The sequence below is a fragment of the Apis cerana genome, linkage group LG7, assembly GCF_029169275.1.
Source record: "Apis cerana isolate GH-2021 linkage group LG7, AcerK_1.0, whole genome shotgun sequence".
NCBI lineage: Eukaryota > Metazoa > Arthropoda > Insecta > Hymenoptera > Apidae > Apis > Apis cerana.
In genome coordinates, this window is record NC_083858.1 from 8,402,158 (window position 1) to 8,423,081 (window position 20,924).

At 21.5% G+C, this 20,924-nt stretch overlaps 3 protein-coding genes across 18 annotated transcripts; 2 read left to right on the top strand and 1 right to left on the bottom strand.

The window, feature by feature from the left end:
• The first annotated feature begins 127 nt into the window (after positions 1 to 127).
• On the top strand, positions 128 to 6,643 carry LOC107993222 (SET domain-containing protein SmydA-8-like). 11 transcript variants are annotated; one of them, XR_001765058.3, is made up of 10 exons: positions 642 to 985; positions 1,451 to 1,705; positions 1,772 to 2,011; positions 2,258 to 2,411; positions 2,775 to 2,931; positions 3,164 to 3,516; positions 3,604 to 3,767; positions 4,484 to 4,607; positions 4,907 to 5,007; positions 6,382 to 6,439. XR_001765058.3 is itself a non-coding variant. In XM_017049539.3 (9 exons), exons 2-9 carry the CDS (start codon positions 848 to 850, stop codon positions 6,523 to 6,525), a joined length of 1,542 nt encoding a protein of 513 aa, XP_016905028.2. In that variant the 5' UTR covers positions 128 to 159; positions 846 to 847; the 3' UTR covers positions 6,526 to 6,643. The 11 variants fall into 11 exon arrangements, 5 of the variants coding, with proteins under 5 accessions (XP_016905028.2, XP_016905027.2, XP_028520319.2 ...); XR_003696435.2 differs by having other exon boundaries at positions 4,484 to 4,597; XM_017049539.3 differs by lacking the exons at positions 3,604 to 3,767; positions 4,484 to 4,607 and adding an exon at positions 128 to 159 and having other exon boundaries at positions 846 to 985; positions 6,382 to 6,643.
• Positions 6,644 to 6,927: 284 nt separating this feature from the next.
• Positions 6,928 to 15,862, bottom strand: LOC107993208 (tetratricopeptide repeat protein 37). Of its 3 annotated transcripts, none has more exons than XM_062077047.1 (13): positions 14,906 to 15,862; positions 14,383 to 14,750; positions 13,581 to 13,996; positions 12,791 to 13,258; positions 12,469 to 12,623; positions 11,790 to 11,925; positions 11,299 to 11,666; positions 9,918 to 10,237; positions 9,415 to 9,705; positions 8,890 to 9,147; positions 8,362 to 8,745; positions 7,980 to 8,241; positions 6,928 to 7,246 (listed from the first exon to the last, which is right to left on the bottom strand). In XM_062077047.1, the coding sequence occupies exons 1-13, from the start codon at positions 15,229 to 15,231 to the stop codon at positions 7,081 to 7,083; spliced, it is 3,918 nt and encodes a 1,305-aa protein (XP_061933031.1). In that variant the 5' UTR covers positions 15,232 to 15,862; the 3' UTR covers positions 6,928 to 7,080. The 3 variants fall into 3 exon arrangements, with proteins under 3 accessions (XP_061933031.1, XP_016905008.3, XP_061933032.1); XM_017049519.3 differs by having other exon boundaries at positions 6,928 to 7,225; positions 14,906 to 15,738; XM_062077048.1 differs by having other exon boundaries at positions 15,036 to 15,175.
• Positions 15,863 to 17,005: 1,143 nt separating this feature from the next.
• On the top strand, positions 17,006 to 20,395 carry LOC107993213 (integrin-linked protein kinase homolog pat-4). 4 transcript variants are annotated; one of them, XM_062076927.1, is made up of 8 exons: positions 17,006 to 17,096; positions 17,390 to 17,588; positions 17,756 to 17,921; positions 18,007 to 18,199; positions 18,620 to 18,700; positions 18,801 to 19,243; positions 19,317 to 19,547; positions 19,642 to 20,395. In XM_062076927.1, exons 2-8 carry the CDS (start codon positions 17,500 to 17,502, stop codon positions 19,786 to 19,788), a joined length of 1,350 nt encoding a protein of 449 aa, XP_061932911.1. In that variant the 5' UTR covers positions 17,006 to 17,096; positions 17,390 to 17,499; the 3' UTR covers positions 19,789 to 20,395. The 4 variants fall into 4 exon arrangements, with proteins under 4 accessions (XP_061932911.1, XP_016905018.1, XP_016905017.1 ...); XM_017049529.3 differs by having other exon boundaries at positions 17,061 to 17,149; XM_017049528.3 differs by lacking the exon at positions 17,006 to 17,096 and adding an exon at positions 17,117 to 17,226.
• The last annotated feature ends 529 nt before the right edge of the window (positions 20,396 to 20,924 follow it).

Genomic DNA, 20,924 nt, shown 5'->3' on the forward strand with positions numbered 1-20,924 from the left:
GTTTCTTATATGAAAAATTATAATAGTTATAAATTAAATCATGGTAATACATTATATCAAAGCATATAATTGCTTGTGTAGATATATGCACAAGTACTTTTATTCTTCTATAAATAGATTCTACTCTGGAATTCAACTTGCTCTCATGCAAATTGTTAGGTACGTTTAGTAGTTAGAATATATTTCACTGCAAAGACGAACAGTTATTCCTTTACAAAGTAGTTTTTATTCAGTGTGTTATAAAACATTGAACTTTATAAATTATTTTTTGATTTATTTAGTTTAAATAGACGATTTTGACTAGTTTTGTTTTATAGGAATAAGTTATAATATTACATTTGTAATACAATTTAAAAGTTTTTTAAAATCTTTTCATAATTCTTTTCATAATCTTTTTATAATTAAATTAATAAAAATATCAAAAATATTTTTATCGAATTTTTATATTATTAAAAATTCTTCTAAATATCTTAAATTAAATAAAGAAAATTTATTTATTAGAATTTCTTGGAATTAGAATAATTAAAAAAGATCTATTATTTGTTATAAATTATATTATTAGATGATACATATATATAAACATAATGATAATATATTTATATGTATTAAATGATTTTATTAAAAATTATTTATTAAAAATGTTGTTCAATTTTATATAATTAAATTATTATTTAATTGTTATTTAATTAGTAATTAAATAAATTATTTGTTTAAGTTTTAGTACAAATTTTTAAAAAATTTTTAGTACAAAGTTTTTAACATATATAATAGATTACTTTATCATAATTATATGTATAATTAATTTAATGTATGCATATCTTTGTACAAAACAAAATTATTAAAAGCAATGGAATCTCAAACTTGTGTGATTTGTGGAGGACATTCAGTTCATAAATGCAGTGCCTGTGAAAATGTTTATTACTGCAGCAAGAAACATCAAAAAGAAGATTGGAAGAAACATTCAAAAATTTGTAAATCCTTTAAGGTTAGAAATATTTTATTAATATTTTTGTATTAATTTATATTTAATCAATTTCTCATTATTATTATTTTAAAATATAACAAAATAATATCATGACTAATTATAGAACTCGATAACTTTTTATACTCTTTTAATAATACTATCCAACTTTTAAAACATTTTCTTGATCTACATTTACTAAATAATTCCAACATATTATCATATATTAATCCTATTATAATTTTTTTACTTCATTTGAATTGAATTAATCAAATCTCAAATATTTTTTATTACAAGTCATATAATGTCATTTTTTACGTAGAATAGAAATTTAAAATTTACTTTATTTATTAAACATTTATTATACTTTATATTTTTTTATAAGTTTCCATGAAATATTGCAATTATTTTTCGTAAATTATATTGTAATATATTAATAATTCGAAAATTTATGATTAATTAATTATATATACATTTATTATTTAAAAGTTAGCAGAAAATCCTTCATTGGGTCGTCATTATGTAGCTACGAGAAATATCAAAGTTGGAGAAATTATTCTACGGGATGATCAACCCTTGATAACAGGTCTTATGTACAACAGTGTCCCTGTGTGTCTTCAATGTTATACGGTGTTAAATCAAGAGATTGCAGTACCTTGCGAAAAATGTGGCTGGCCTCTTTGTCAAAACTGTAATGAACATGGATTGGAATGTAAATTTTCTTGTTCTCGCAGAGATTCTAAGGTAATTATTATTCTCAAAATTGCAAATTTTTAAAATTCATTGAGAAGAACATATGCAATATTGCAGATTTCAATAACCGAATTTGGCTATCCACATCCGAGTTATCAATGTATAAATATTATAAGAGCTTTGTCATTGAAGGATACTAATCCAGAATCTTATAAAAAGTTAATATCTCTCGAAAGTCATTGCAATGAAATAAATAATTCTAAAGAGCCATTGAACATTGCTCATTTTATCAAGAGATTCTTCAAGGCAGATGATATATCGGAAGAAGAAATTGTAATAATCATTGGTATCTTGCAGGTAAAAATTTAGTATTGTAAATTTACAATAAAATTTTTGACCACGTATTTTCTTGATAATGAAGGATTGAAGAATATATTCCAATAATATATACAATAAAATTTCATTTTTATTTTTATGTTTATTATATACATTATATATATGTATTTTATTTTATGTTTGAAGGCTGGAAGACTAATAGTTCTGAATAGTCAATCATTGTTTTAAAAATACATAAATAATGAGTAGATTTTTCTTAAATTACAGGTTAATGGTCATGAAGTTCCATTAACCGATTCACCATATGTAGCGGTTTATGAAATGGCATCATTGCTTGAGCATAATTGTAGAGCCAATTGCTCAAAAAGTTTCACTGATATGGGAGGATTGATTATTCGTGCTGCACTACCCATTACGAAGGGTAATTATGTTTATATAAAATTCAGATAATTTATTTAATTATGTTCTCTTATAATAATAACTAATTAATATTTTCGTGTTATGTTATGCAACATAAATAGATTCATGTATTCATGTATTTTTAGATTGAAATAAAGTTTGTTGTACGTACGTTATATTTATTGAATGAAATAAAAAAAAAAGGAAAATTTAGAAAGAATGAAAAAATCGATGTTTAGCAAATGATTGTATGTTATAAAAGTTATAAGATCCTTTTTCTATCTATAAATTATTCAGAGATCAATTCGTTATTAATTATTGCGAATTATTTTTAATTGTTTATAAAGACTTTGTACATTTTATAATTGTGAAAAATATGTTTTAGGAGATCACATTTCTATATGTTATACTGATCCATTGTGGGGTACTGCAAACAGAAGACATCACCTTCTTAAAACAAAATTTTTTGAATGTATTTGTAATCGATGTCAAGATCCTACAGAATTTCAAACTATGTTTAATGCTTTAAAATGCAATAATATGTAAGTTAATGTTAATTTCATATAGATTATTATTAAAATCAAGAATATTTTTAAAAAAAATTCGATTTAATAAAATAATAAAAATTTATCAAACTTTTTATATAAATTTTGAATTTTCGTGTTATAAATTGTTTCAAATTAAACATTTAATAGAATTTCTATAAGAAATTGAAGAATAAATTATTTTCATTTCACATCTAATCTAATATGATTTCGTTTTATTTATTTTTAGAAATTGTTCAGGATACGTATTGCCAAAAACTTTCCTTGAACAGGAACAAGATTACATATGCAAAATTTGTGAATCAGTCGTTTCTTGTACAGAGATTGAAAAAATATTGGAAGACATTGGTGTACACTTATCAAATATGAAGAAAAACGATATTGTTGCATGTAAAGAATTTCTAGACCGATATAAAAATAATCTTCATCCAAATCATTATTATAACATCGACGTAACGATCGCCTTGGCTCAATTGATTGGACAACAAACTGGAGGATTGGCGGTAATCGAGGAAGATCTTCTGATTGAGAAAATAAAATTATGCAAAAAATTGGATACTTTGCTTAAATTACTCGTTCCAGGTATATGAGATGTGATATAGTTTTTTCAGAAATAATAACTAATAAATATAAAATTAAATTAATCCTATTTTTAATTGGACACTTAAGGTCACTACTACATTGTGACGAAGTAACAAGAAAACTATTTGTGTACTCTCTCGAATGCGATTCCATTTTTACAAGGAAAATGATATCGGTGACTGATACACGCCGATTTTGATGAAATGTTGTATAAATTGTTTGGACCAGCCTATAGATTTTTCCCATATTTGGTTCGTGTTACTTTTTTACTTTGATACCTTCTCAAATGATGGGTCTGACTCGTCATTGTAACTTAATGGGAAAGTTGAGCTACACTCATAAAGTTTGAACTACTAATTATGTAATAAAATAAATTGTTTTTTTTTTGTGTTGATTGGATTAATGAATTTATTGAATTAAGAATTAAGAATTAATCACTAAGGCACGAATTCTCAAACTTTAGGTCACAAATTGATCTTTGAATTTTGGATTATTATAATTATTTTTATTTATAATTCATATACGAAATTTAATGCTTTTATTTCAATATAACCATTTATATAGAATACAACAAATAGAAATGAATTATGATTTATGAAAAAATATTAAAGATTCATTATATGATCATATTGAATAATTATGTTTGCTATGTCAAATATTTATTTTTTATTTCATCTTTAAAAACAAAATATCGTATTTAAGTATTTATTTTACTTCATCTTGTCAAAAATATATTAAAACGTACGATTCTCATTAAAAATTAATAATTGAAATGCATGCGATTATTTGTGTGTGAATTTTGCAAATTTTATCATTTCTTCATTTTATTATATCTCAGAAATGAAGATAACTAATCAACCCATGCTATACATAACATTATTTTAAAATAATTATATCGGCAAAGTTTGTCAGTTTTTATTTGGATCACCTTGTATATAAATATACTTGACCTAATATACTATGTTAGGTGAAGAATTCTCGAAAACCCTATTCGTTCTAAACCGATCTCTACGACGACTGAACGAAGTTGGACGTGCTCGTAATCAATCGTCTTACCGATCTCACACATGCTTGGCTATCGGTAAATAGAGGTATAAGGATTCATTAATTGTAAAAATAGATTATAAATATTTATATTCAATACATATTCATATATCAGTCTATTAATATGGTTAATAAATCTTATATTATAGTAGCAGATAATATTCAATTATTATTTTTTAATAAATATTAATACAAAACAAAAGTTGCAAAGAAAATTTTATTCTTGTTTCACATTTTTTGCACTACGAATCATCAATTTACAAATATTGTACATATTTTTGATAAATATACACAGATATGTAAAATATCATTAATGTTAACAAATAATTTGTATCTTTTGTTTCAGCTGAAAACCGAATTCGAGGTTTAATTCTTTTTGAACTACATGCAGCTCTTGCAGAATTAAGTAGAAGATATAAAAACGAGGAAACTATGATATCATTACTGGTATGAATACATATATTTAATTAATATGACGTAATATGTGTATTTAAATATATATGATAAAAAGACTTTTAATTATTATATACGAAAATATTCTTTAGATTATAATTAGATTAATCTTAATATTAATTAATATGATTAATATAAATATAAATTTAATATAAATTTTATTTAAAAAATATAAAATGATCAAATTAATCAAATTAAATTAATAGATTTATTCCGATTGATATTCTAATTATTCAACTGCGTTTTTTATGAAATTAAAATATGTCTAAATATTCCACTAATAGAAAATATGTCATATTATATAGAACATTATATATAATTTATATCCCTATAAACTTTACATTCATACATCAATTTATAAAAAATTACAAATGAAATTTTATATAAAATATTTTATATAAAAAAAAAAACCTGAAAAAATTCTAAAAATTTCAATTTGTCATTAAAACACATTCAGGAAAACCATATTTGAAATTTTTTTTTTATATTATATTTCAATTAATTGCTGATATATGAAGATTCTGTGATTCACTTATTTTTTCCTGGAAATACTACGTTTTTCTAGCAATTATGTCTGCCATTCATCTGGAGTTTGAGATAAATCAATGCTAAGAAATGATAAAGACAGAAATTACAATAAAAAATTTTTTTTTATACGATGACATCTCAGAAATTAGAAATCGTATAAAGATAAATAAAAAAGCATTTTAAAGAGCAAGATTTCGAGCTTTATCGATTTTTCGTTCATTAATCGAGAATCATTATCTTCGAAATTATAATAGTTAAATATAATATTTAAAGTTTTCCTAATTTTAGTAGGATTTGTGGAATCGTGATTTAAATTACGAAATAAACATTTTTATTTCTGGAAAAATATTATTTATAACATAATTTTATTAATAATATATTATAGATTTTAAATTAGTTTAAGAAATTCTTAATCCAATATAATATATTCAATTTACCTCCTGATTGAGGTAAATTGAATCTTCAATTTTCTATTTAATCGATTTCTTCAGATTTATCTGAATTTATCTGAATCAAACAGGTTTTTATGCTTTTTTTCTACAGTTTTTGACATTTAGTCGAACAAGTCGCAATTATATTTATATTGCTTATGTAAAATATGCAAAACATAATATCTTATGTAAAATATATGTATTTTCATAAATATTCATAGTTTAATAATTATAATATTTATAAAATATTCCTTGGATAATTAAGAAACATTCATTTTATATTTATAGAAATACAAAAAAAAATATTAATGCATTTATAAAAAATTTAATTTATGGATGAGTATAAATACTGTTATTTATATTTGAATTCAAAATGCTTAAATAAATAAATTTTTCTTTTTTTTTACAGCAGGAATCAAAAAAATATTTAATTGATGGCTATCAATTGTTAAAATATGAACCAAAAATTCTACCAGAAGGAAAAATTGCTCAACACGCTGAAAAAAATTTAAAAGAAATAACTAAGCTTTTAAAACGATTTCATGTGAAATAAAATTCATAATAAATATATATTTAAATAAATTCAATAAATTTCAATTTGTTCGAAACAAATATTAAGAAATATCAAATTGTAAGAATCCTTTTTAAAGAAATAAATATACTAAAATAAATTTGGTCTTGCTGTTTTATAACTGAATTATAAAAAATATTAATTATATGAGATATTAAATTATTTATACGTAATAAAATATATTAAAAATATATTATTGTGGTAATTTAACTTATTTATTTTACTAACTTTATATTTTTTTTAAATTTATAAATTAAATTGAAAAATAAATTGAATTGCGAATGAAATAAGTAGAAAACTTATTTAAAAACATGAAAATGTAATAAAATAATCGATAATATAGATATATGTAAAGTATTATATGTAAATAACATTTTTATAATCTTTTAAATTTTTAATAAGAAAATATATTTTTATTTCAATCAATCTTAAAACATAATATAATAAACGTAATATATAAAATTCTTTTTATGTATCAAGTTATTTACATTTTATATTATATTTATTTTAAAATTTATAAATAGAAAAAAATTTGTCTTATTTAACGGAGATTTCTTTTAATTTTTTTTTGCTGTCATTTAACCATTTGGCCATCAAGTTCGTAGATTCATAATTTTTTTGTACGCTAGTTATGAGCATTGTGAGCCATTTGATATCAACTTTATGACTTTTAATTGCAGACCTGTGAACAATTTTAAAATTTCTGAAACATATATGAATATAAATACATTATATATTTCATAAATGAAAAAAAAAAGAATATCTGGAAGTGTACAAATGAGATGAAGTCTAAATATACTTAATGTTAATATATTTGTAGGATATATTTCTCTTTTTTATTTTAGAAATTAAATTCTTAAATTATTTTGTTCAAATATTTTATATGTTAGAAAATAATTTTTGTTTATATAATTAATATAAATTATTAAGATATTAAATAATTAAGATAATACGTCAATTACTCAAGTTTATATACAATTCTAAAATTTTGAGATAAATATCGCGTTAAAATTTTTCACAATCCTTTTTTAGAAAAGATATTCTCATTTTCTTCACTCTATTATTAAGTCTTTTAAAAATAATATTCCTATTTTTCAAAACATTGAAAACGTCAATTGCTTATTGCTTATCATTTAAAATCTTTTATTTTAAGCAATCAATATTCGACAACTACGAACACGATTCTAAATCGCCAGCCATTATTGCATATTTGCACATAAATTGTTTTTAAATTGAATAAGCTTAAGATAATGCCAACAACTTTTAAAAATTATGTCATCGCTTACATATATAATAATAAAGTGAAAGAAATAAAAAATATATTTATAAAAGTTGATATTTTAATTGATATTTTATGATATTTTATCGAAATTTTAAATATTTTAATAATAAAAAAATTAATTAAAAAATTCAAAAATCGAAATTCATTTACAAACCTTGATAAAAATACTGCAATAAACATAGCCCAGCTTTCAATATTACCAGGATAAGTGAAAACAAGTTTTTGCATAGCTATAATATTGGCTGGTACTAAATTTTGCATAAAATAACTATAAGATAGAGCACATGCAACATGTGCATGATTTTCAGAAGTAATATATTTATTAAGGAACAATACTTTCTGAGCACATTTGCTAAACATATGTATATTAGTTTCCAATAATATCCTGAGTAATCGAATCCAATTTTTTACATTACCTGCAAATAAAAAATCCTATTCAAGAACAAAAACAAATCAAATTATATTTTTGGCTTGTAATGAATAATTAATCAGTCCTGAGCGAATTGTTAATTTTGGAATAATACTATATTACTTACTAGGATGTGTAAAAATTGCTTTAGAAAGAATAGTAATAGCTTTTTTAATATCATTTCCAATTAAATAAAAATATGCAGATAAATTCACAACATGATAACCATATTCAAGATGATTTTCATATAATTGCAATTCATTTAATACTAATGTAGTTAAATTGATATCACCATGTAATATCCCTAATGATGCAGCTGCTAAAAGGCCAGTTATAACAGGCGGTTGTATTTGGATGCATTGAAAAAGCAAAGTTTTTGCATCATTTACTTTTTGAAAGGTATATGCTATTGCGCCCATTGCACACAGTGCATATGATTTCTCTATTTCTGTATTCGCCAAAAACTGTAGTGTTGTTTCATATGTGGTATATGCTTCTTCATATTTTGCAGCTAAAAATAAAATAAATTTTATTAAATTTATATCTTTTAAAATCTTTTTAAATATGATATTAAAAGTATTTTGAACCTAACAGGGCATTATCATTCATGTATTAATATATTAATGAATACATATTAATATAAAAATATAATTACCTTTGAATAAAGCTAATGCTAAATGACATTGAGAATTATAATTGATATTTTGAACTGTTTGACATAATTTTATAGCTTCGTTATATTTTTTAAGTTTTATTAATACATGTGCTAAATTTACACAAACTAGATCTTTTTTGTTATTAATACTATTACATACAGCTACTGCAAATTGTTCTGCAGCTGATTTATAAAGTTTCTGTCTTTGTAATAATAATCCATATGCATTTCGAGCATAACAATCATTTGGATGATTTTCTATAATATATAATATAATATATATATATTATAACAAAATACATAAAATTAATATTTATATTTTTAAATTTGAAATAATAGAAACAAATAATAATGAAATAATAATTAAAAGAAAAATAAAATAAAACTAAAAAGATAATAATATATATACAAGGATATTTAACAAATTTCTTCTCTTTTTTTTGTTTAATGATATTATTCGAATAATCAATAATTATAATCGATTGTTAATTAATATTTTAATAACATTAAATAATATAAATTTACCTATATACCATGTCATAACATCAGTAGCAGCAAATACAGCATTTTCTGTAACATATACATTTAAACTGTTTTTTTTAGTATCAGAATTTAAAATCATATCAAGTACCCAATGAGTATATCCTATGGCAGCTTGACTGTGATATCCTAATTGTGTTGCATGTCTAAATAAATCCATTGCTTCTTTTCGATGCATCATTTCGGCAATTAAAGCCTGTCCTATCCAACTATTTATGTATGCTGGATCTGCACGCTGAGCTCGAGAATAAGCTTCATTTGCTTTATATAAATTTTCTGTTATAAAAAGTATATACAATTATATTATTGAATTATACATGAAAATATAATTATAGAGATCATTATTTAAACATTTAATTTATATAATTATATATAAATATAATTTATTTTATATAATATAAGAGGAAAACATTATGATGATTTTAGCATATCTAAAGCTTATGTTATGATTTTATTTTGAAATATTATAGATTATTATTTTTAAATACCTGTGTATAGATACAATGTTCCCAAATTACACCATACTATGGCATTATTTATTTCTATATCAATTGCCATAATATAAGCATGTTGTGCCAATGCAAAGTTTTTTATATATGGTGACATACAAATAACTCCCAAAAGATTCCAATGTATCCATATTGAAGGATTTAATCTAACAGCATGTTTTGCAGCAGCAAGACTTTTACTAGCAAGATTTTTATGATTGATTGATGAATCATATTGTAGTTGCATTAAGTAGCACAAAGCTAAATCATGCCATAGTAAAGCTGATTGTGGAGAGAGAGATAGTGCACAACAATAACATCTGAAAAATATAGTATATATTTTATTTATATTTAAAAAATATATTTTAGATTTAAACATTGTTAAAAATTTATTTAAATCTATAGTTAAACATAATTAACATAATTATTGCAGTTATATATTGCAAAAAGTGAAGTTACAAAATATTGAAATATTATTTTCTTATATATATTCATAGTTTTTTAAAGAAATTTGTCTTATCTTTTTGACGTACCCATTTTTTTATTTTTCGAAACATACTCTGTAATAAAATTTTTCCTTCTCATAATAAATGTACTTAAATATATTAAAATAATTAATTCATTCTAAATAACATTCTAAATAAATAATATAAAAACAATTCAATATATTATTTCAAAAATTAAAAAACATTTTATTATTCCAATTATTTATCTCATTTTTTTTCTTTCTTTTTATAATTTCAAAAGTAGATAAAAAAAACTATATATATTTAAAATATATTTAAAGAAAAAAATACCGAAAATACTAATAGTGCTGAATGAAAATGCTAACAAATTATGCCAGAATATAATAGTAAAATCCTACACCAAAACAAATTATGAAAGAAAGAAAAAAATATATAATTAATAATAATATATTATTAATAATAAAATATATATAATTTCAAAAAAATAATATTATGTTGAATTTCCATTATTCATAAATAATAGATATACATGCAATAAAGAAAAATTATTTGATTGATATTAACAGACATTACTATATAAAATATATATATAAAATATATAAAATATATAAAATATATAAAAAAATATATAAAAAGAAAAGAAAAAAAAATATGAAGAAAAACAAAACTAACTGAAAATCTAATTTACATGCCAAAATTATTTGATTATTATTCATATATAATAAATAAAAATTCAATATTAATATATTAATATATGTACAAATATAAAATCTTATATTACTAGTGACTTGCAATACTAAATTCCTAAATTCACATACATAAGCAATAAACAATACATCAGATAATTCATAGAATATTAATGTTATTCAGAGAACTAGAATATAATATAAAGAATCTTAGTATTTCATATATACCTTATAGATAAAGAGAACATATCTTGTTTTTTAAGCAATACTATATTTTCTATATCTTCATATTTTATTAAAATGGATGATACTTTTAAATAACTGTATTTCTCAGGTAATATTGCTACTCTATAACATATATCACCAAGTAACTTCCAAATACAGGATGTATCCTTACGTTCTTTAATAGCTATAATCAAACTGTTCATTGCTTGTTGTAAACAATCATTGGCGCGACCCAAAAATTGTTTTGCAGTATATTCTTTTGCTAGTGCTAAACAAGTTTCAGCTAATCCTTTTAAAGCAGGAATATAATGTGATTCATATATTAATATATGTTCAAAATCATTCTTTGCTTCATTATATTGACCAATAATCTATAAAATAATAAAATAATATTTTTTAAAATAGTTGTTAAAAATTTCATAATATTTTAAATAAATGTAATAAATATAATAAATTTTTAAAAGTAACCAATAAATAAAATTTTTATAACTAACCAATTTTATATTTGCTAATTGTATCATTGGATATAATGATTTTGGACACAATTCTAATACTCTTTGATAAGATTTTAATGCCGATGTATAGGCACCCCGTATAAAATATGCGTCCGCTAGTGATTCCCAACAATGACTGAAATAAATGATATTAATAAAATTAGAAGTACTTAACTTTAAGATAAAATAAATAAAACTATTTTGATAAATTTATAAATAATTAATTATTTATATATATATTATAATTTGTGAAACACAAAAAATAATAAATAATATGTAATTTTTATGATCAGTTTATATAAATTATTTAAGAATTTATTTTTAATATTAATGTATATATGCTTCAATGTTTCAATTTTATTTAATTATAAAATAGTCTAAATAAAAAAAAATTCATGAATGTTGCTTTTTATTTTAAAAACATTCAAAATAATTCTAATAAATAAAATGTAAAATAACATAAATATATATATAGCAAATAATTTGTAGAAAATTTAAAATTTATAGATTTTTACAATACATTGAAAAGAAATACAGAATTATAATATTATAGTTACAAAATTTTATGTAATTGTATTTTAAGTTTCTGTATACAAAATATTTTAATAATATTGGAATTTTTTAGTTTTAATTTTAATAGTATTTATGAATATTAAAAGTTATTAATTTATAAGATTACCTGTCATTAGGATCAACTCTAATAACATGTTGAAATGCTTTAATAGCTTGTTCTGCATTTCCTTGATCTAGATATTGCAAGCCTAATTGTAACCATGCCCATCTAGGACCACTACCTTGTACAGTTAATACTTGTAGCAATTTGATATTCGCATCCTAAAATATATTTTAATTATAAATAACATATCATTACAATAATTGATTTAAAAATGATAAAATATTAATACATTAATATATTAATAAACAATTATAAATATTATTAAATATATATTTATAAAAATATATTAATAAATATATTTTATGATGAAATTCATTGCGCTTACTTGATTTTTAAGAAGTCTATATGCTGTACTTAGACCAATACCAGCTTCTTCAGAATTTGGATTAATTTGTAATGCACTTTGATAACATTTTCTAGAACGTTCCATATCATTACCATATTCGCGATAATAATGACCTAAATGAACTAGACATTTCCAATTATAACGATCAGCTTTTATTCCATTTAAAAAAGCCATCAAGCTGTAATTATATTCTGCCATTTCCCAATAGATTATACCCAAAAGTAACCATGTTTCAGAAGTTTCCAAGACTGAATCAAGAACATTCACAGCTTCATCTAATTGTTTGTTTTGTTTTAAATATAACGCTCGAAGAATATTAGCTTGTGATTTAGTTTCATGCTTTGATTCCAAATTATTCAATAAAATATATGCATTTGGCTGATTTAATAATATACTGAGACGTGCATGAATAAGATCCAACTGCATTGAAGTATGTGTTTTTAAATGCTAATTAAAAATTAAACAAATACATAAGTGCATATAAACAGATAATAAATAAATATTAAAAAATTTATTACAAAGGGCCGAAAGTCACTTTTTCATTTTAAAAAATTGTATATTTTGTTTTCAAGATTTTTTATTATTTCCTTTCTTAGAAATGAAATTTATTTCACAATCAATTGCTAAATTATTTCAATTTAAATGATTTCAGTATGATTTTAATACTACAAATATTCCATCTGTACCCTATATTTGGGTATTAATTGATAAATTCAGAAAATCAGGAATTCAATTAAAAATGAATTTTGTAAATGGAGGAAATTCTTACTTGTTCATATATTTGCAAAGCAGTTTCCCATTTATGTTTATCATTACACCTACTCATTGCTTCAACTAATATTAGTTCCATTTTATACTTTAATTCATCTTTTAATTTATATTCCTTGATTTCTAATATTCGTTTGGCAGCTATTTCTGCATCTTCCCAACAATAAAGTTTCATACTTATTTCACTTAGTGCCATCCAACCATGTATTGAATGCGGTTTTAATACCAGCATATCTTTTAATATTTCTCGTGCCGTAATCAAGTCATTTGATTTTTTTAAATATATTGCTTTAGTAACTGCAGCAATTTCAGACTCTTTATTTAATTTTAGAAGACATTCATAAAATTGTGTTATATCAATATCAGGAAAATTTTCACCTAATATATTTTGTTCACAGTAAATACGACATATATATTCTGAAATTAAAAAAAAATAATGAGATTATTCTTATATATATATATATATATATATATATATATATATATTGTAATGTAACAATTATAGAATATAACTGAATTTTTAAATTGTTGAATATCTTATTATTTTACATTTCAAAAATATAAAATAATAAAATATTCAATAATTATATAATTATGAAAATTACAGAAGTTAGAAAAAATTATTCTTTGTCTATAATGTATATTAATTGTAAACAGAATTATAACAATAATAATATTCTTTAAAATATTCAATATAAATTCAATATAATCTAAAAATGTTCAAAAGATAATAAAAAGTATTTTTATATTATTTTCATATATTAGTTATTAAAAAAGTTAATGTATTGTTTTAAATATTTTACCTAATGATATTATATCTTGTGGGAATTGCTGATGCATATTTATGGCTTCTTTCAGTAAAATAATTAATTCATCTTTGTCATATAATATTTTCAAATATTTTCTATAAAAATGTTGTTGTTCAATTGCATCAAAATCAGTAATTGAAGATTTAAATACATTTTTTAATAAATCTTGATATTTATCTAACTTATTAATATTATCTAATAAAATTCTTGTAAGTACTTTATCAATCATTTTAATTTTATTATCATCCAATTCTTTTTGTAATTCACTTAAATACTCAATACACTGACTTACAGTTGCAACATCTTTGAGTTGTAATGAAAGCTCTGAGATTTTATTCAAAATAAATGTAAACTTAGAGTCACTGAAAATAAATTATTAAATAATACATTTGAAATATTAGATTTAAAAGATAAATATAATTTTAAATATTATTTAATTTTATATTAATTAATTTCAAATATTAATTAATAATAAATTTTAGAATAAATTTATGAAATATATAGAATATTTTTATACCTTTCAATTTGTAAAAGTTTGCAATAAGCCAATACTAATTTGTTATAACAATCATTATCATCCAAATTTTTTTCATAATAAGTTATTAAACCATGCCAAGCTAATGGATTATCTGCTTGAATTTGTATACCTTTTTGAAGAATTAGTGGTACTTGTGATTTATATTCATCTATTTCTTTCATTGCAGCCGCCAATAACATAAGTGCACCATAATTACATTGATCTTTTTTTAATATCTTTTTACATTTTTTAATCACATCTAAATATTTGTTTTCTTTAAATGCTGCACGAGCTTCTTTTAAAGTTATTTTTATTTCATCTGACATTTTTGTATTAAAAATTTGTCATTAATTAAAAAAAAAAAATTAAACATGTGTGTCCAAAATTTAAATCAGATATATAAACAATTTTATATGTAATGTAATTTTTATATTTAAATATTAATTAAATATTATATTTAATTAAATATTTTTATAAAAATCTTAAAAAGCTTTTATAACCAAGTATTATAATATAATTTCAAATATATGTTATTCATAATGTTTATTTTTATTTTTAAATTTTTAAAACTTTTATTTTACATATCCTTACATTTTTAATCTATATACATTACAATCACATCGTTGCAATTCAAATAAAAAATATGTATAAAAACACAGAATAAAATACGTACAACCTCTTTTAATTCCATTATTATATAACGAATAATTCGTTTAAACTGACGATATTTTAATATAAATATTTTTCATTTAAATTTTTACAATATTATTATATTATAAAATTTTTTTAAAGAAAAATTCTTTTATGAACTATTGTAAATTGTACGGCCACAGGCCATAGATAATAAGCAAAATAGATATTACATATTACAGAATACACAATATTTAATGTATTTTTTATTATAGCTAGAAAAGTTTCAGAAAACCATTTTAGTATCATTTCGATGTTACAAAATTTGATAGTGATTGAAATCAAATTTTGTGAAATTATAAATGAAATACATGTATAATAAAATATCTTACAATATTAAATTTCATAAAATTAATCAAAAATAAACTAAGAAATATTTTATCACAAAAATAAGAATAAGAATTATATCAATATATTATTTTTTATCGATCTTAATGAATTTGAAATAATTGTTAAATAGTTAATCATTTTAAGCAATTTTTTTTTATATATTTTTTATGATGTTCAATTTTTGAATTACATGCAAAATATATGAATATGAATTATATGAAAAGTATTTTTTACATTTCGATTTTTTATGTTTTTGTATTTATTTATAAATTTTAACAATTTAGAATTATAAATTAAAATACCTACATAAATATGTATCTAATAAAACAATAGTTTTGAAAAAAAATCTGCGTTAAATTAATATCTGCGAAAATGCGTTAAATTAACATTCCGTATCGTTTGTAGACATGTATAAATAAGTATAAAAAATTTAATATGGAAATAATATGGAAATATGAAAAAAGAATAAAAATAAAATAAAAATTTGGGAATTAATTCTATCTTTAATGCTATAAATGAAAGGTACATAAGCAAAGATAGCAAATAATGGGGAAAAAATAACTTTAGCTTTATTTAACACAAAAAATATTTCTTTAAAGATAGAATAAAATAGAGTAAGAATTTAGGATTAGCGCTATCTTTTGATTATTAGAAAGATGTAAGAAAATTGGATATTTAAGAGATGACAGTCAATTTTTACATTATTTATAATCTATGTATACATGATGTATTTATAGATTAATATCATGTTTCTGTCATAATCTAAATATGTATACAAAATTAAATTACTCAAAAAATATAGAATAAAAATTTTGTTTATACATTTCATAATTTTAGAAATTGAAACGAAAATATTATTTATTATCATCTTGATAAACTTTTTTTTTATATTTTATTTATGGTTTTTATAATAAAATGAAGTTTTAAAGTTTTAAATTGGTTTTCATTATTAGAATACTTTAATTCATTAAAAGAATATTTTTTTGAAGTGAATATTTCAGAATATATGATATAAAATAGCAAAAAATGTCATATATATTCTGTTTCTTATCTATAGATTTATAATCTATGCTCTATCACCTATATTCTACACATATAGAATCTGTCATAGTACAGTTTTTGTATATCATCTCTGGTAAAACAGAGTTGGTGCATGAGAATTCTTTATAGTGTGAGTAATATGAAATAACCAAACAGAGTTGGTGCATGAGAATTCTTTATAGTGTGAGTAATATGAAATAACCAATAGCTGGTTGTGGCAGACATAATTCTACACGTCATATATGGGCAGATGTAGAATTGTATTCATTGGAATAAAATTATTATATTAAACATTGTGTATTATTATAAATTAATATATGTATTTCGATAATTAAATAGATTTACTTTTCATTACAAATCAATCTGTTAAATATAATGTAGTTTGAATGTAATGAAGTTTTTATGTCATTATTGTTTTCACAGAAGTATGGTTATATTTAGTATATGACGACTTCAGTGTTTTGGAGCACGGAGCAGTGCCACTCCCTTATAATATTTATACAACATTTTTATTGTATCTGATAATTGGAAAAATGGAAGATATTTTTCAATGGTGTCGTGAAGGAAATGCTATGCAAGTGCGTGTTTGGTTGGATGACACTGAACATGATATGAATCAAGGGTAAATAAAAAAAATTTTTAAAAAATGTTATTTTTTGTTTTTTTTATCCTGTTTTGAGATCAAATTTAAAAATATTTTTATTGGTCTTACTTGAATTGTTTTTTAACTTCTACTTGTTTAATTAATTATATAGGATTAGTATAATTTCATTCATTATTTATATATAGGGATGACCATGGATTTAGTCCACTCCATTGGTGCTGTAAAGAAGGACACTTAAAATTGGCAGAATTATTAGTTAGCAGAGGAGCACGTATTAATGCCACTAACAGAGGAGATGACACTCCTCTTCATCTTGCTTCTGCTCATGGACATAAAGAAATAGTTCAATTGGTAAAATATATTTAATGCATAAAATGAAATGAAAAAAGATTTTAAAAATAAATTTTTAAAAATTTAATGAAATTTATATTTATAGTTGCTTAGGAATCGTGCAGATGTCAATGTTACAAATGAACATGGTAACACTGCTCTTCATTATGCATGTTTTTGGGGTGATCAAGCAGTTGCTGAAGAATTAGTAGCTGCTGGTGCTCTTGTATCCATTGCAAATAAAGATGGAGATACTCCTTTAGATAAAGCACGAGGTCACTTAGCCAAAAGATTACATGGTAAAAATATTAATATTTTAAAAAATAATTATTTTTTTTAAATTATAAATTTTTGAAAAAATTAAATTAAAATATATGATTAATAGTTAAAATTTAAAATGTATGATTAGTATTTAATTTTAGGAAACTATTAGTCTCAATGAACTTGATTAATTTTATAAATGGTAAATTAATTATTATTTACTTATATAAGGTCTCCTATAACTGTAATAATTAACATTGATTGATTATATGTCAGAAAATTAGTCAAAAAAGAGAAGAAAATTTCTTTATTTGAAGTTTTGTTTTCAAAGTCAAATTTAAAAAATTTATATAAATAAAATTATTTTAAACATTCAGATTATTTTTTTTACATAAAATCAATTTATTTTCTTATAGGATATTTGTGATTAATAAATTATTACATTATTGATTATTTAGATTTAGCTGTAGAATATGGACAAGATTTAAAGAAGATTCAATTTAAAGATCAAAGCTGGCTAGGTCTAAAAACTAGAAGTCGTAAGTAATGATTATATTAAATCAGAAAATAATATAATTAATGATCTATAATAATAAATTTATTAATCTATAATAATAATTATTTATTCATATTATTTAGGTGATGCTACATTATCACGACATAAAGGAATAAACATGGCAGATCTATCTCTACATACTCGATTAGCTAGTACACCAAGTGGTGAAACATGGCGTGGACGTTGGCAAAATAATGATATTGTAGCAAAAATTTTGAATATACGTGAATGCACGGCTCGAATTTCAAGGGACTTTAATGAAGAATTTCCGAAATTACGAATTTTTTCACATCCCAATGTATTACCTGTACTTGGTTGTGTGAATCAACCACCAAAATTGGCTACAGTTTCGCAATATATGGCGCGTGGAAGTTTGCATAGGCTTTTACATGGAGGTACAGGTGTCGTTGTTGATACTGCGCGTGCACTTAGGCTTGCTCTTGATGTTGCAAGAGCTATGGCATTTCTTCATGGGCTTGAAAGACAAAATAGATGCAGATTTCATCTCAATAGTAAACATATAATGGTATATATTTTATTAATGACAATATTTTAGTAATATGTAAAAATCAAAATAATAAAAATATTTCTATTTGCAGATAGATGAAGATTTAACAGCTCGTGTGAATATGGCGGATTCGAAATTTTCATTCCAAGAGGTAGGTCGAATTTATGAGCCAGCATGGATGTCTCCAGAAGCTTTAAGTAAACGTCCAGCAGATATAAATCTCGAGGCCAGTGATATGTGGAGTTTCGCTGTTTTATTATGGGAACTTGCGACTAGAGAAGTTCCATTTGCAGATCTTTCGCCAATGGAATGTGGCATGAAAGTTAGTTAATTTTTATATATAATTAATTTAAGTTTTTATTTTATTATATAAATCTTTATTAATGTAAATATATTCCTTCTTGTATTTGTTATAGATCGCACTAGAAGATTTACGCGTTAGTATACCTCCAGGAATTTCACCACATCTTGCTAAGCTTATTAGGATTTGTATGAATGAAGATCCAGGGAAACGTCCATCTTTTGATATGGTCGTTCCTATACTCGATAAAATGAAACGTTAATTTTTGAACAACAATTTTTTTATATCATCAAATTAAAAAAGAAGGAAAAGAATTATATATTTCCAAAGAAACGTAATGAGCTTAATCAGATTGCGCTTATAAAACGTCTTGATTGTTAGTCTCAATTAATCTGTGTCAGATTGTCTCATTGCTTCGATTAAAATGACTGAAGTATATTTTTTATACAATCATATTTGAATAAATAATGTGCCTCGAAAAACTTTCATAATATAATATTCATATATTATAATTATATTGTATTGTTTATTATTTATAAAAACGTCCGTATATGTTTTATAATTCATATTTTTCAAATAAATATTAATTCATTTTTTATATATATATATTACAATAATCAGTTTTATATAGTTATTAATTTCATTTATAATACCGTTTATTGAATGTTAATTATATAAGTTTGCATATTTAATATAACAATTATTTTTTGGATTGTTTTATTTCAAATATGGCCAGCTTATATTATATTATATTAATATATTATATTAATGTTAAAAATTTATCTAAACAACAATAATAAATCTTGTAATTTTAAGATATTGTATATTATAAAATTAAAACGAATAAAATTACAGAATGTTTTATTTTAGATGTTTGTTGTATTATTTAGATTCGTTTTATATTTGAAGGATTAAAGATATCAAAAAAATGTTTTTATAAAGTTATGTTAAGTTCTTATAAAGTATGATAAAGAGAATATGTATAGAAATAAACTTTTTTTATTGATTGAAATTATTTTAAAGATTTCAAAGCCATTTTTTTTTAAAACAATGTACTATATTTTTTTATTTCTAGTGAAATAACGAATAATAAATAAATAATAAATAACGAATAATAAATAAAAAAAATTTACATTCCAATGTTTATAGTTGTTCAAAGTATATTTGCATCGAAATTGTTAAAAAATAAAATATATATTTAATTGTTTACTGAGAATTTTATTTTCATTTTTAATTTAAAATTTGCTAATAAAATTATTAGCAAAATTTCATTACTTAAGAAAAATTTAATTGATACTAATAGAAATAAAAATTGAATTTTTTAATTAATAATATCAATTTATATTTTTATCATTATATATTTATATTTTTATCATTTTATAGTGTTGATATTATATT

Excerpts from the sequence above, each read along its gene's own strand:
- LOC107993222 (XM_017049539.3), top strand. The coding sequence starts at position 848 with ATGGAATCTCAAACTTGTGTGATTTGTGGAGGACATTCAGTTCATAAA. Across the intron at positions 2,012-2,257 it reads TAATCATTGGTATCTTGCAG|GTTAATGGTCATGAAGTTCC; the intron begins GTAAAAATTTAG and ends CTTAAATTACAG. Across the intron at positions 2,932-3,163 it reads GCTTTAAAATGCAATAATAT|AAATTGTTCAGGATACGTAT; the intron begins GTAAGTTAATGT and ends ATTTATTTTTAG.
- LOC107993208 (XM_062077047.1), bottom strand. The coding sequence starts at position 15,231 with ATGTCAGATGAAATAAAAATAACTTTAAAAGAAGCTCGTGCAGCATTT. Across the intron at positions 14,751-14,905 it reads AAACTTTTACAAATTGAAAG|TGACTCTAAGTTTACATTTA; the intron begins GTATAAAAATAT and ends ATTTATTTTCAG. Across the intron at positions 9,148-9,414 it reads TGTTATGACATGGTATATAG|AAAATCATCCAAATGATTGT; the intron begins GTAAATTTATAT and ends TATATATTATAG.
- LOC107993213 (XM_062076927.1), top strand. The coding sequence starts at position 17,500 with ATGGAAGATATTTTTCAATGGTGTCGTGAAGGAAATGCTATGCAAGTG. Across the intron at positions 17,922-18,006 it reads ATAAAGAAATAGTTCAATTG|TTGCTTAGGAATCGTGCAGA; the intron begins GTAAAATATATT and ends TTATATTTATAG. Across the intron at positions 18,200-18,619 it reads CTTAGCCAAAAGATTACATG|ATTTAGCTGTAGAATATGGA; the intron begins GTAAAAATATTA and ends TTGATTATTTAG.